This window comes from Astatotilapia calliptera, chromosome 10 (genome assembly GCF_964374335.1).
Source record: "Astatotilapia calliptera chromosome 10, fAstCal68.1, whole genome shotgun sequence".
Lineage (NCBI taxonomy): Eukaryota > Metazoa > Chordata > Actinopteri > Cichliformes > Cichlidae > Astatotilapia > Astatotilapia calliptera.
In genome coordinates this window covers 6,914,415-6,928,968 of record NC_137431.1, presented here as the reverse complement: position 1 = coordinate 6,928,968, position 14,554 = coordinate 6,914,415, and the positions used below count along the sequence as shown (strand labels likewise).

The window sequence follows — 14,554 nt, the reverse complement described above, 5'->3', positions numbered from 1 at the left end:
GTTTGGGTATCTCAGTGTCTTGGTTATGAAAGAAGGGAGTAAGAAACAAGAGATTGACAAACTGTGGCACCAGTGTCCTTGATTGGACTGCTGCCCCTGCCCGGATAAGCCGAAGTAAGTGAAATAAAACCAAACTACAGTCTAAAGTAAAAGGTCATATGAGTCAAAATAATCAGATTAAGTAGTTGGAAATTAATTTACTTGATATTGACCAACCTGGAAGAGGCGTGTGAAGATGTCAAACTCGAACACAGAAATGTAGTCATTGCAGGTGAGGTCAATGGTGGATTTGAGAGCCATAGCCTCCAGACCGCTGCTGATGGGATGTATGTCATGAAGGCACTGACGGAAGACTTTCCATGGCACTATTGTCCTGCAAAAGAACCAAGTCGTAAAAGTCACATACAGGATTGTGAGATATAAGTTAGATATCCAGACATGCATCTTTACTGATATAAATGTGCAAATTACCAAATGTATGTGGTGACTGTGATTAGCCACAGTGGGCCTTTAGACACTGGGCTTGCAGTCAAATCAGCAAAGTTACTTAAACACAACAGTATCTTATACCCTGACATAGTTTAAAACCTAATATTCAGCAATTAAAAAAATTGATTCAAATGTTCCCAAGATGCCAAATGCATTAACTACACTGTTACAAAAAATAGTAATGTCAAAGTATCTTACTGTATATTTTACAGTTTTGTACTGTCTTTCTAGAATATCATTACATTTACATAAGTAGACTGTGATTTTACATGTCAAAGGTAAAATAACATAACATCACTGTAAATATAGTAAAACACAATTTACTTGTTTTTTAAATATATTTTCTGTACATATTTAGATTGTAAAACTACATTCAGAAATGTATCATAATTTCACAAATATTTGTCTGTTATGTGAGAGAATGATCTGTGAAATTCAAATGTAAAACTATGGAAAAATATATAAAATGATCGAACAGTAATGAGAATAATCAATAATTAAAGGAGTATTTGATTTATAATTTTGCTGAAAATTCCATGTCATCTGGGTCTGATTCAATAATTCAGAGGTAACAAGTGAAAATATAATTAATAGGAATAAAAACTAAAAAAAAACATATAAAACATTGCACGGCCAACGCTGTGCTAATTATATATTTTAAAAAATAAATGTAGAGGTAGGAATTGCAATTAATATAAATCTCAAAGTATTCACAACATTCCTAAACAGAAATAGGCCTCTGCACCTGGGGTGAGGGTGTGGCCATGAAAACAACGTGACATGCCATTGGATGTTGGGACACATAATAACATGACGCTAAGCATCGGCCAATGAATGTGAACTAACAACCACAAGATCGCGGGTATGGCTGTACTGTAGGAAAAAATCCTAATATAAAAGTATTTTAGTGTGCAGTTTACAGTTTACAGTTTTGTTCTGTTCTTCTAGAATATCATTAAAGTTATGTAAATAGACTGTGATTTCACATTTCAAATGTACATTAACGTTAAATCACTGTAATGCAATAAAACATAATTTTCATGACTATTAAATGTATCTGTCTGTACATATGCATATTTAGATTGTTAAAATACATTCACAAATGTATCATGATTTCACAAATATCTGTCCGTTATTTGAAAGATTGAACTGTTGAATTCAAATGTAATGCTATGGAAAAGTATATAACATGATTCCTATAAGCTTGTGTTACATCACATAAGTTTTATTATCATTGCTATTTAGGGCGATCGTGGCTCAAGAGTTGGCAGTTTGCCTTGTGATCAGAAGGTTGCCGGTTTGAGCCCCGGCTCGGACACTCTCGGTATTGTGTCCGTGGTCAAGACTCTTCACCTACCGCCTACTGGTGATAGCCAGAGGGGCCGATTGTGCGATATGGCAGCCTCGCCTCTGACAGTCTGTCCCAGGGCATGCAATCCATTATTATTTAAACTAACTGTTAACTGTATATTTCTGTACATTTACATATTATGATTCATATTGCCACATTCATTGACCTTGTTTATAGGTAATTCCATTGTTTGATCACGTTAAAATGTTCCTAATTTAATGTCTAAAAGCACTTGGAAAAGGCAGAATCCCATGTAAAATTAGCGCAACAAACTCTATTTTCATTACTGAAAATAACTGTATTTTCATGAGAAAGTTATTTTCTGTTATTTTACAGTAGTATTTTGGCGCCCCAGCTGCCAGAATACTACCGTTTTTTTAGGATTTATTTTTTTTCCTATTTATAGATAATTTCATTGTTTAATCACATTAACATGTTCCTAATTTAATGTTTAAAACCACTTGAAAAGGCAAGATCCCATGTGAAATTAGCGCAACAAACTGTATTGTCATTACTGGAAATAACCGTATTTTTATGAGGAAGTTATTTTCTGTTATTTTACGGTAGTATTTTGGAACCCCAGCTGCTGGAATATTACCATTTTTTTAAGATTTTTTTTAACAGTGTAAATTACAAAAAGGAAAATACACAGAGGCAGTAAATATTAAACATTAAGCATTCTGGAACAAACAACATGTTTATGAACATAAGTGAGGATAAGACTGTGAGCAATATGCAACATCTTTTACCCAGCAACTGGTAAACCTAAACAATGAGGTAGCCTAAAATTTCAACAACACAGTAAAGATAACACAAACATTGCATGAACCAAATACTTTCTATGCCTAAATATCCTTTAGCAGCATACTAACACCAAGTTGCTCTCCGATGCATCCATCGGCGTGTGAATGTTGAGATAGAAAGCGCATAGATAATGGATGATGGTGTGAATGGAGCATTTTACACTGAACAAAAATATAAACGCAACACTTTTGTTTTTGCTCCCATTCCCCATGGGATGGACGTAGAGACCTAAAATTCATTCCAGATACACAATGTAACCATCCCTCCCAAACAGTGGTCACAAATCAGTCCAAATGTGTGGTAGTGGGCACATCTGCTATATTGAGATAATCCATCCCACCTCACAGGTGTGCCACATCAGGATGCTGATCTGACATCATGAGTAGTGCACAGGTGTACCTCAGACTGCCCACAACAAAAGGCCACCCTGGAATGTGCAGTTTTGTCTCACAGCAAAATGCCACAGATGCCACAAGCAATGAGGGAGCGTGCAATTGGCATGCTGACAGCAGGAATGTCAACCAGATCTGTCGCCCGTGCATTGAATGTTCATTTCTCAACCATAAGCCGTCTCCACAGGCATTTCAGAGAATATGGCAGCACATCCAACCGGCCTCACAACCGCAGACCTCGTGTAACCACACCAGCCCAGGACCTTCACATCCAGCAGGTTCACCTCCAAGATCGTCTGAGACCAGCCACCCAGACAGCTGCTGGAACAATTGGTTTGCACAACCAAACAATTTCTGCACAAACTGTCAGAAACCGTCTCAGGGACGCTCAACTGCATGCCCGTCGTCCTCATCGGAGTCTTGACCTGACTCCAGCTCGTCGCCGTAACAGACTTGTGTGGGCAAATGCTCACATTCGATGGCATCTGGCACGTTGGAGAGGTGTGCGCTTCACAGATGAATCATGGTTCACATTGTTCAGGGCAGATGGCAGCTGAGAATGTCCCAGTTCTTGCATGGCCAGCATACTCACCGGACATGTCACCCATTGAGCATGTTCGGGATGTGCTTGACCGGCGTATACGACAGCGTGTACCAGTTCCCACGAATATCCAACAACCTCGCACAGCCATTGAAGTGGAGTGGACCAACATTCCACAGGCCACAATTGACAATCTGATAGACTCCATGCGACGATGTGTTGCACTGCATGAGGCAAATGGTGGTCACACCAGATACTGACCGGTTCTGGGTCCCCAGACCCCCAATAGCGCAAAAAACTGCACATTCCAGGGTGGCCTTTTGTTGTGGGCAGTCTGAGGTACACCTGTGCACTACTCATGATGTCAGATCAGCATCCTGATGTGGCACACCTGTGAGGTGGGATGGATTATCTCAATATAGCAGATGTGCCCACTACCACACATTTGGACTGATTTGTGACCACTGTTTGGGAGGGATGGTTATATTGTGTATCTGGAATGAATTTTAGGTCTCTACGTCCATCCCATGGGGAATGGGAGCAAAAACAAAAGTGTTGCGTTTATATTTTTGTTCAGTGTATATAAAGCACCACTGGTGCTCAGGTAGAGTACAAAAGTGCTATATAAGGTAACAACCAGTAGATTTATTGACCTCTCAGGCAGAATGTTTACTGCACTGACAAGATGATGAATGCAACTCAACAGCAAAAATAGAAATATTAAAGTAAAACTTCTTTCAAGTGAAATTAAGAATAAATGTGCATGGGTGTGTAACTAATCAGCTGTTTGGGCTGTGTTTTATAGGGGGCTCTCTGGCAATGTGTATAAAAAATGAAGCAAACTTGGGACATTAGACGGACCCCAAAAGACCCCAAAAAATGCAATCTATATTACTATGTGAATTCCATAGATTTGAGTTTATATTCAGTTTTGTTGGTACTACTGAAGCCTTCAATTTGTTGAAAGGAGGAGAGTCCATATGCTCTCACAGTTACCACAAGATAAAAGAAGACTGATATCCTTATGTCCGAGTTTTCATGAACACAGCTCTGCGCTGAAAAACGTTTCTGAATGAAAACAATGTGGACGAAATGTTTTGCACTGTCAAAAGCACCGGCGGTAGCATCCAAAAGGCAGAGGAAGATGCTAATCATCGCACAAAAAGTTGGACTTCTGGACATGCTAAAGGAAGGTAGAAGTTACCGTATTTTTCGGACCATAAGGCGCATTAACCGACACAAAACAGTCAGATAAGTCAAACTTCACTCAACTCATTCTTCTTGGTTCCTCTACTTCCGTACCATTGATTCATTAATGTTGAATTCTCTCGCAGCTACTCTATTCCCATGTTGTGGACCTGAAAACAGGGTTTGATCTTTGGTTTCATTCTATAATACTGGACTTATTTTTCTACGAAGGTTTGAACTTTCAGAGCGTTTAAACAAGAGAGAAAAGTGTAAAAATGTTCATGCTTGTCTGAGAAAAGTGTATAAAGTGTGTAGTGAGGGGCTTTACAGCCTGAAAACATCTATAATAATTGTAAATAATAAAGCTGGCTATTTTGTGGATTTCACCTATCATGGGTTATTTTTAGAACATAGCTCCCACGATAAATGAGGGAACACTGTAATGTAAAAATCTAAAATCTAAAAAATGTTTGTGATTAATTCTTATTAAAGGACAAAACATCTCAATGGCATTCACTAATAAGGTTCAGGAAATACAAAGACAATGATATATTTTATAACAGTGTTCTGTAAATAGCAGTCATTTCTGGAGCTGTTCATGGCCACAGTTGAGGTGTGCCAGTGTCTAGTGGCAGAATGGATGTTGCGGATGCTGTCCCTTTTTTTGAGGGAGGCCCAGACAGTGGCAGGTATTGTGGGGCAAATTCACAAATGTCTGCAGGGCAACTCCAGGGAAGAGGGATATAGTTTAAGGATTGACCCTTCACCTACATGCAACAGCTCTGAGATGCAGGAGCCAGGTGGTTGCTGCATCGTCTCAATCGGCCCGATTGAGACGGGAACACAGCTGCTGGATTTAGCCATGTTGGAACAGTTTGTGGGGCTCCCGGGACAAACAGATCTGGTAGAGTGGGTCTCTGTTGGTCAGCGAACCTGGAAGTGGTGGATATGTTGGCAGAAGGGTTCCACATAGATCTTAGTCCACCAAATCCAAGGGAAAAGAGTCAAGGCTGCAGTTAGCTCCCTTCTGGAACATCGGTTAATTCTGGGAACGGAATGGTTCCAGTTTAATAAACCGATGAGGCATTGTTTAGGGATGTGCACACAACTGGTAGGCACATATGTCTGTGCTGTGTTCAGCGGTGATGCAAATTCCTCCAACACTCTCCAGGCAGGAGGAAATTGGAAGTCTCTCAGGGGCATCCCCAGTTCCGATGGTTTACTTCATGGAAGATTTTCCCCTTGAGCAGTCTTCTGACAACACTGTGAAATTAGGCTTTGGCTAAGTGATGAAAATTGAAAATTGGGGCAATTCACTATCGAAAGGTGTTTCAGGTTATCTCCTGAGTCGGCATCCAGAGAGACTGACGGGTTGGTGAAGTGTCTGAATAAGACTTTAAAGTCCATAATTCTTAATAATTCTCCAGCTCAAACAAGAGTATCCTGACATTGAGTACAGCCTCCAGCATGGTGCATTTGGCCCAAGTCACTCACTCAGGCAGAGTCATGCTTAAAGTGGTCCCAGTTACCCTCCACAATAATGGGCGATCTCTGTCCACCTACGCCATTCTTGACGACGGATCAGAGTGGACTATTGTTTTATCTGCAGCGGTTCATTACCTGCAATTAAATATCACAGAGGAGTCCCTCAAACTATGAACCATCAGGCAGGAGGTGTCACAGTTACAAGGCGCATGCGTTTCTTTTGAACTAAGCGCACCCAGCTCTCCCCAAATCAAACATCACATCAGACGTGTTTTTACTGCTAAAGAACTTAATCTGGCAAAACAATCCTGTCCAGTGGACATACTCCGTCAGAGATATCCACATCTGGCCGACGTTCCCATCAAAGCATTTAAGGATGTGCAGCCTATGCTTCTTATAGGCTCAGATAATGTCCAGCTCATCACCCCTCTGTCACCTGTCAAAGTTGGTCCACTAGGCAGCCCTGTTGCTGTCAACACTAACCTCGGTTGGGCCATCCAGGGACCGGCTACCTTTCTACATCTACCTACTGAAGCTTCATGTCTGCACACATCCCTGTTACCAACTCCCTCTCAAGCGCTAAGACAGAACGTTGAGAAGCTGTGGCAGTTAGATGTGCTCCCCTTTCGATCAGAGAAAGAGGTAACTCGCTCTAAACAAGACAAAGAGGCACTGGAGTTACTGAAGAAAACCACAGAACGTGTACAGGTGGATGGAATAGCTCGCTATGCTACTCCTCTGCTCCGCCGCAGAGACTCCACTAAACTACGAACTGACCATGGCAGTGATGGCTCTCCTTCGGTCCACAGAGAAGCGCCTGATTAAAGATCCTGATCTAGTGGCTGTGTACAATGCAGAAATACACAAACTGGAACAAGCAGGTTATGTAAGAAAACTCACTCCTGAAGAGGCAAACCGCACAGATGAATCCTGGTTCATTCCCCATCATATTGTGCATCATAACAATAAACCTAGGATAGTTTTCAACTGTTCCTTCCAATACAGGCAAGACTGCCTTAACGATCAGCTGCTACCAGGTCCAACTCTCGGTCCATCCTTTATAGGTGTCCTGTTGAGATTTAGGGAGCACCCTGTTGCTGTGAGTGGGGACATACGAGGTATGTTCCATCAGGTGCGGCTTCTTTCGCATGACCGGCCCCTGCTGAGATTCGTGTGGAGAGATATGGAAAGAGATCGGAGCCCGGACATTTATGAGTGGTGTGTCCTGCCCTTTGGAACCACATGCAGCCCCTGTTGTGCCACGTATGCCCTTCAGCGCCATGTGCAGGATCATAAAGATGGCAATGAACAAGTACTAGACTCCGTGCTGCACTCATTTTATGTCGATAACTGTTTGCAATCTCTGCCCTTTGCTTCGCAGGCACGACCACTTGTCGATGTTATCATCAGAGAGTTGCTATCTACTGGTGGTTTCGAAATCCGACAGTGGGCCAGTAACTACCCAGAGGCCATTGTTCATCTCCCCTCTGAAGCAAAGTCCCCTACCTGCGAGCTGTGGTTGACTGAACACCAACCACATCCCCAAGAACCAACCTTAGGCTTGGCATGGCACTGCTCCACAGACCAGATCGCCTACAGATGTCAGCCAGTGGTTCCTCAGGAGTCAACCATGAGAAACATCTACAGCATCCTCGCCTCTCAATACGACCCACTGGGTTTCATCATCCCCTTCACGACCCGGGCAAAGGTTATTGTTCAACGTCTGTGGCAGAACGACAGGAACTGGGATGATCCCATCGAGGGCGAGTTACTCCAACGGTGGCAAGAGTGGGTGAGTGAGCTACAGTATCTACAAGAAATCTGTCTGCCTAGATGCTACACAGCCCCAGCAACCCAAGAGGGAACTTTCCAGCTGCATGTATTCTGTGATGCGTCAGAGTGTGCTTACGGAGCAGTGGCATATTTGAGATTTAAATCGGCAGAACATGAGGTCCACACTGCCTTTATCATGGCCAGATCACGTGTAGCTCCCCGCAAGAAACTGTCAATTCCCCGTTTAGAGCTGTGTGCCGTACTGGCTGGTGCACAACTGTCTAGACTCCTCCTCAGTGAGCTTACTCTGCCCATTAGTGAGACTACTTTATGGACCGATTCTACCACTGTGTTGAACTGGATCTAGTCCGAGTCCTGCCACTATAAAGTGTTTGTAGGTACTCGTATTGCCAAAATACAGGAGCTGACTGAGGCCGCCAGCTGGAGGTATGTCCCCTCGGCTTTGAACCCAGCAGATGACATCACCCGGGGAAAACCATTACGTGAGCTGTCAAAACCTAGCCAGTGGATGGATGGGCCCCCCTTCCTGAGACAAGCATCTGAGCAGTGGCCAGCACGACCTACTGTGAGTACAGACACTGAAGATAATACTGAGTTAAAGAAATCAGCTTTCTGTGCCTATGTCACTACAGATTTGGCACAGTCTGATCCTGCATACAACACCTGGGCTGATTTGGTGCAGGCCACCTACCTGTCTTCTCACGGGGCGGCTGTCCTCCCTATGTCAGCGGCACAACGCTTAGAGACAGAAGTTCAAATTCTCAAACAGGCACAACAAGATAGCTTCCCTGTTGAAGTACACACACTTAAATCTGGGAAAGAGGTGTACAAAGACAGCAGACTGAGCAACCTTTCTCCCAAATATGACAGTCAGCTTGGCCTCATACGAGTAGGTGGACGTCTCCAGCGAGCAGAGCAGATGGATGTTAACACTCTGCATCCTATCGTGTTGTCACCAGACCATCCTGCTACTCAGCTCATCATCAAAGACTAGGATACACGTCTCCTGCATCCTGGCCCAGAACGTGTCTTTGCCGAATTGAGACGCAGGTATTGGATTTTAAGAGGCAGACAGGCCATAAGGAAGCATCAGTATCGCTGTTTTGAGTGTAAGAAGTGGAGAGCCAAGCCTGTTTCACCGAAGATGTCTGATCTCCCTGCTACCCGCTTGCGATTAAATCAGACGCCATTCTGGTCCACAGGAATTGACTGTTTTGGCCCTTTCACTATAAAGATACAGTAGGTAGGAGACAAGAGAAACGGTGGGGAATTATATTTAAATGCCTTATGACCCGCTGCATTCACCTCGACCTTCTCACTGGTATGGACACTGACTCCTTTCTCATGGCTCTGCGCAGATTTATTGCTTGAAGAGGAAAACCTTTTGAAATACTGAGTGATCAGGTCACCAATTTCAGAGGAGACAGAGAGCTGCAGGAGGCATTCAAAGTGATGGAGCCACGACTGCAGGAGCTCAGTGAACAGAGCATCATTTTCCACTTCAACCCTCCGCATGCTCCACATTTTGGGGGAGCCTGGGAACGGGAGATCCGTTCAGTCAAATCTGCACTTCAAGTTGCTCTCAAAGGTCAAGCGGTGCCAGAGGATTTGTTGCTTACTGTTCTTATTGAAGTAGAGGGCATACTTAATTCCAAGCCACTGGGATACGTTTCCTCGGATATTGCAGATGTTGATCCAATCACGCCAAATATGTTGCTCATGGGGCGGCGCGATGCTTCCCTTCCCCAGGCAGTTTATGGCACCAGAGAAGAACTTGGAAGGCGGAAATGGCGTCACAGCCAAGTCATAGCGGACCAGTTCTGGACTCAGTTCATTCAGCGCTACCTGCCTGGACTGCAGCCTCACCAGAAGTGGAACCAGACTACTCCACCTTTGAAAGTGGGACAGACTGTCATGGTGGTGGACTATCAGCTCCCACGGGCTTCCTGGCCCGTAGGACAGGTAACACACGTGTTTCCCAGCCCGGATGGACAGGTGCGAGTAGCTGAAGTCGCCATTGGGAAACATAAATACCAACGGCCTATGTCAAAACTTATCACTTTACCTGAACTGTCAGCTGAATGTCCTTAGTCATATTCACATGGGTTTTTTAATGTTTACTAATGTGCTATACACATTAGGGGGCGGCTGTATAAAACCCCTGTGATTTGTGTATATAGACTGTTCCACGGACACCCTCTAACCACTGCTAAGATGGTACATTCCTCCCATCCTTTGTTTGAGTTTGCGCTGGTTCACCGTGATAGCACTGGTGGAGCTGGGCTGTTGTACTGAACATGTGTCGTGCGTGTGCGTGAATGATAAGTAAGTGCCTTGTATTTGTTTGTTCTATGGTTGTAACTTATCAAATACTTACCTATGTACATTGGGTGATGCTTTTATAGAGTTTTCCAGCGGTTTGTGTAGCCACGAGACAATGTATATTCATGCTGATTTGACCAAAATGGCGCTACCCTTGTGAACTGAGCTGCCCAAAGTAAAGATGGAGTCTATCCCTGTGCAGCAGCCCATTTGTGTCCACCAGGGGGTGGGGTTTAGTCATTTTCGAATTAGACTTTCTGTTCAACCCTTTCTGTATTTTTTACACCAGTTAGGTTGACTTTAATTGTTTGCTAATTGTAATTTCTGTTATTTTACAGAACCACACACATACATATACTCATACGAATTCACTTCTGGAGATGTTTTGGATTAAAGGAACCCTAATTATCATTGCTGTAGACCCCCTCTTTCATCATATAAGTCACCTGTGCCTTCTGACCGAGGATAGGAAAATCCTGCTGTAATTTGCCAGTTTATTGAGCACACACATGACCAGTTCAGGACTGCTCATGTAGTTGTAAAGTATCTCTAAAATTAGAAACATCCTGTCATAGAGCTGAAAAACTAGTTTTTGCATTTATTACTTCTCGGCTGGACTAGGCTTGTCCTAAAAACTCCCTGAAAAGCTGTCCATTGATCCAACATGCTGCAGCGAAAGAGAGAGCATTCCCTTCATTGGCTCCCTGTTAGATTCAGAATTTAATTTAAAATCCTTCTCCTCACATACAATGCATTGAATAACCAGGACTGATTTTATCTTCAAGACCTTATAGTACTGCCAGAGATTTCTTTCTGATAAAAGGCAGTATTTCCTCCCCACTGTCGTCAAGTGCTTGCTCATAGAGGGACGTTTAATTGTGGGGGGCTTTCTCTCTCTATTACTTCGGGGTCTCTACCTTAGATTATAAAGCCCTGTAACAGAACTCTCGTGATTTAGTGTTAATACATACATAATTGCTATTGTATACATAATACAATATACACCAAATCACAAGGGGGTGGCTGTAGCTCAGGAGGTAGAGCAGGTACCCTACTGATCGGAAGGTTGGTGGTTCGATCCCTGGCTCCTCCAGGCTGCATGTCAAGTATCCTTGGGCAAGATACTAACCCCAAGTTACTTTCTGATGCATCTGTCAGCGTATGAATGTGTGACTGTAGTTAGAAAGCACTATGTATAAAGAAAGTGCTTGCGAGATTGGGTGAATATGGCATGTTATATACAGTGCTTTGAGTACTCCGGGAGAGTAGAAAAGCGCTATATAAGAATCAGCCCCTTTACCATATACAGTGGGGCAAAAAAGTATTTAGTCAGCCACCGATTGTGCAAGTTCCCCCACTTAAAATGATGACAGAGGTCAGTAATTTGCACCAGAGGTACACTTCAACTGTGAGAGACAGAATGTGAAAATAAAATCCATGAATTCACATGGTAGGATTTGTAAAGAATTTATTCGTAAATTAGGTTGGAAAATAAGTATTTGGTCACCTCAAACAAGGAAAATCTCTGGCTCTCACAGACCTGTAACGTCTTCTGTAAGAAGCGTTTCTGTCCCCCACTCGTTACCTGTATGAATGGCACCTGTTTGAACTCATCATCTGTATAAAAGACACCTGTCCACAGCCTCAAACAGTCAGACTCCAAACTCCGCCATGGCCAAGACCAAAGAGCTTTCGAAGGACACCAGGAAAAGTATTGTAGACCTGCACCAGACTGGGAAGAGTGAATCTACAATAGGCAAGCAGCTTGGTGTGAAAAAACAACTGTGGGAGCAATCATCAGAAAATGGAAGACATACAAGACCACTGATAATCTCCCTCGATCTGGGGCAAGATCTCATCCCGTGGGGTCAAAATGATCATGAGAACGGTGAGCAAAGATCCCAGAACCACACGGGGGGACCTGGTGAATGACCTGCAGAGAGCTGGGACCAAAGTAACAAAGGTCACCATCAGTAACACACCACAACGGCAGGGAATCAAATCCCGCAGTGCCAGACGTGTTCCGCTGCTGAAGCCAGTGCATGTCCAGGCCCGTCTGAAGTTTGCCAGAGAGCACATGGATGATACAGCAGAGGATTGGGAGAATGTCATGTGGTCAGATGAAACCAAAGTAGAACTTTTTGGTATAAACTCAACTCGTCGTGTTTGGAGGAAGAAGAATACTGAGTTGCATCCCAAGAACACCATACCTACTGTGAAGCATGGAGGTGGAAACATCATGCTATGGGGCTGTTTTTCTGCCAAGGGGACAGGACGACTGATCCGTGTTAAGGACAGAATGAATGGGGCCATGTATCGTGAGATTTTGAGCCAAAACCTCCTTCCATCAGTGAGAACTTTGAAGATGAAACGAGGCTGGGTCTTCCAACATAACAATGATCCAAAACACACCGCCCGGGCAACAAAGGAGTGGCTCCGTAAGAAGCATTTGAAAGTCCTGGAGTGGCCTACCCAGTCTCCAGACCTCAACCCCATAGAAAATCTGTGGCGGGAGTTGAAAGTCCATGTTGCTCGGCGACAGCCCCAAAACATCACTGCTCTCGAGAAGATCTGCATGGAGGAATGGGCCAAAATACCAGCTACTGTGTGTGCAAACCTGGTAAAGACCTATAGTAAACGTTTGACCTCTGTTATTGCCAACAAAGGTTATGTTACAAAGTAGAGTTGTATTTTTGTTATTGACCAAATACTTATTTTCCACCCTGATTTACGAATAAATTCTTTACAAATCCTACCATGTGGATTCATGGATTTTTTTTTTCACATTCTGTCTCTCACAGTTGAAGTGTACCTCTGGTGCAAATTACTGACCTCTGTCATCATTTTAAGTGGGGGAACTTGCACAATCGGTGGCTGACTAAATACTTTTTTGCCCCACTGTATGTGAATTTAATTAATTCATAACATATCGTTTTAACATATTAAAACAAAATATATGATTCACAGTTTAAATTTCATTTTCTGAAAAATATCCAACAGTGTATCTGTGAAAATGTGAAGCTATTGCCTTAAACACTATCTTCTATTAGGGTAAAAAAAAAAAAACTGTGGATAAAAAAAATCCACACAAAACTGGCATTTCGGGCATTTTGAAAATTTACAGAATTTGGTGCCCAATGTTTAATGTATTTGTTTTTTTGTTTTTTAAGTCATCCTTTTTACATCGCATTTTTAAAATGACACAACTGTAACCGTAATTTGGACTGTACCATTAATCCCAGAGGAAGAGAAAAGTATTCACAGTGCTTTGCTTCCTCCACAATGTGTTATGTTACAGCCTTATTGTAAAATGTAAATGTAAATTCATTTTTCAACTCAAAATTCTACATACATTATCCAATAACAACAAAGTGGAAAAAGTTTGCTTAAAATTCAGAAGTGTAATTCTTGCATGACACCGAAAACTGAGCTCAGTTGCACCCTGACACACACCTGTCTATATAAGGTCCTTTTGATGACAGTGCAAGAAAGGTCAGAGGAGTTGTCTGTAGATTTTCAAGACAGGACTGTATCAAGTCACAGAACTTGGGGTGGGGGTATAGAAAAATGTCTGCAGCACTGAAGATCCCAATCAGCACAGTGACCGCCATCATCCATAATAGGAAGATTTTGAAACACCGGGACTGTTAGCTACTTGGCCAGTCTGAGCAAGTTGGGATAGAAGGAGTATCATTTCTGCAGCACTTCACCGATCAAGCCTGTATGGTAGAGCAGCCAGACGGAAATCATTCCTCATGACAGGTCTCTCTTAAACAAAGATTTAACTTTTTGGCCTGAATCCCGTGTGTCATGGAAAGCAGGCACTGCTCACCACCTGGCTAATACCATCCCTACAGTGAAGCATCGTGGTGCCAGCATCAGCAGCAGAACTGGGAGATTAGTCAGGGTTGAGGAAAAAATGACAGCAGCAATCTACAGAGACATCCTTGATGACGGCCTCCTTCAAAGTGCTCTGGCTTTTGAAATGTGGCAAAGGTTTATCTTCAACAGGATAATAACCCTAAGCACACAGCTGCCGGACACTGGCGCCACCGGGCCCTCTGACCACCACCATTTCATATACCTCCAACAGCTTCCTATCTGACACAGTTGGCTAATTTGGCTAATAGTGGCCATAGTGATGTTTTCTGCTTAAATTTATGAATGTTTATTTATAGTGAGCATCAG

At 43.1% G+C, this 14,554-nt stretch overlaps 1 protein-coding gene across 5 annotated transcripts in view; it reads right to left on the bottom strand.

The window, feature by feature from the left end:
• cblb (Cbl proto-oncogene B, E3 ubiquitin protein ligase) overlaps positions 1-14,554 on the bottom strand; it is a 158,382-nt gene that overhangs the window by 127,359 nt on the left and 16,469 nt on the right. For all 5 annotated transcript variants that reach the window (XM_026181707.2, XM_080307438.1, XM_026181708.2 and 2 more), the window contains one exon: positions 217-373. In XM_026181707.2, coding sequence (XP_026037492.2) covers positions 217-373 — 157 coding nt within the window. The remainder of the gene's footprint in view (positions 1-216; positions 374-14,554) is intronic.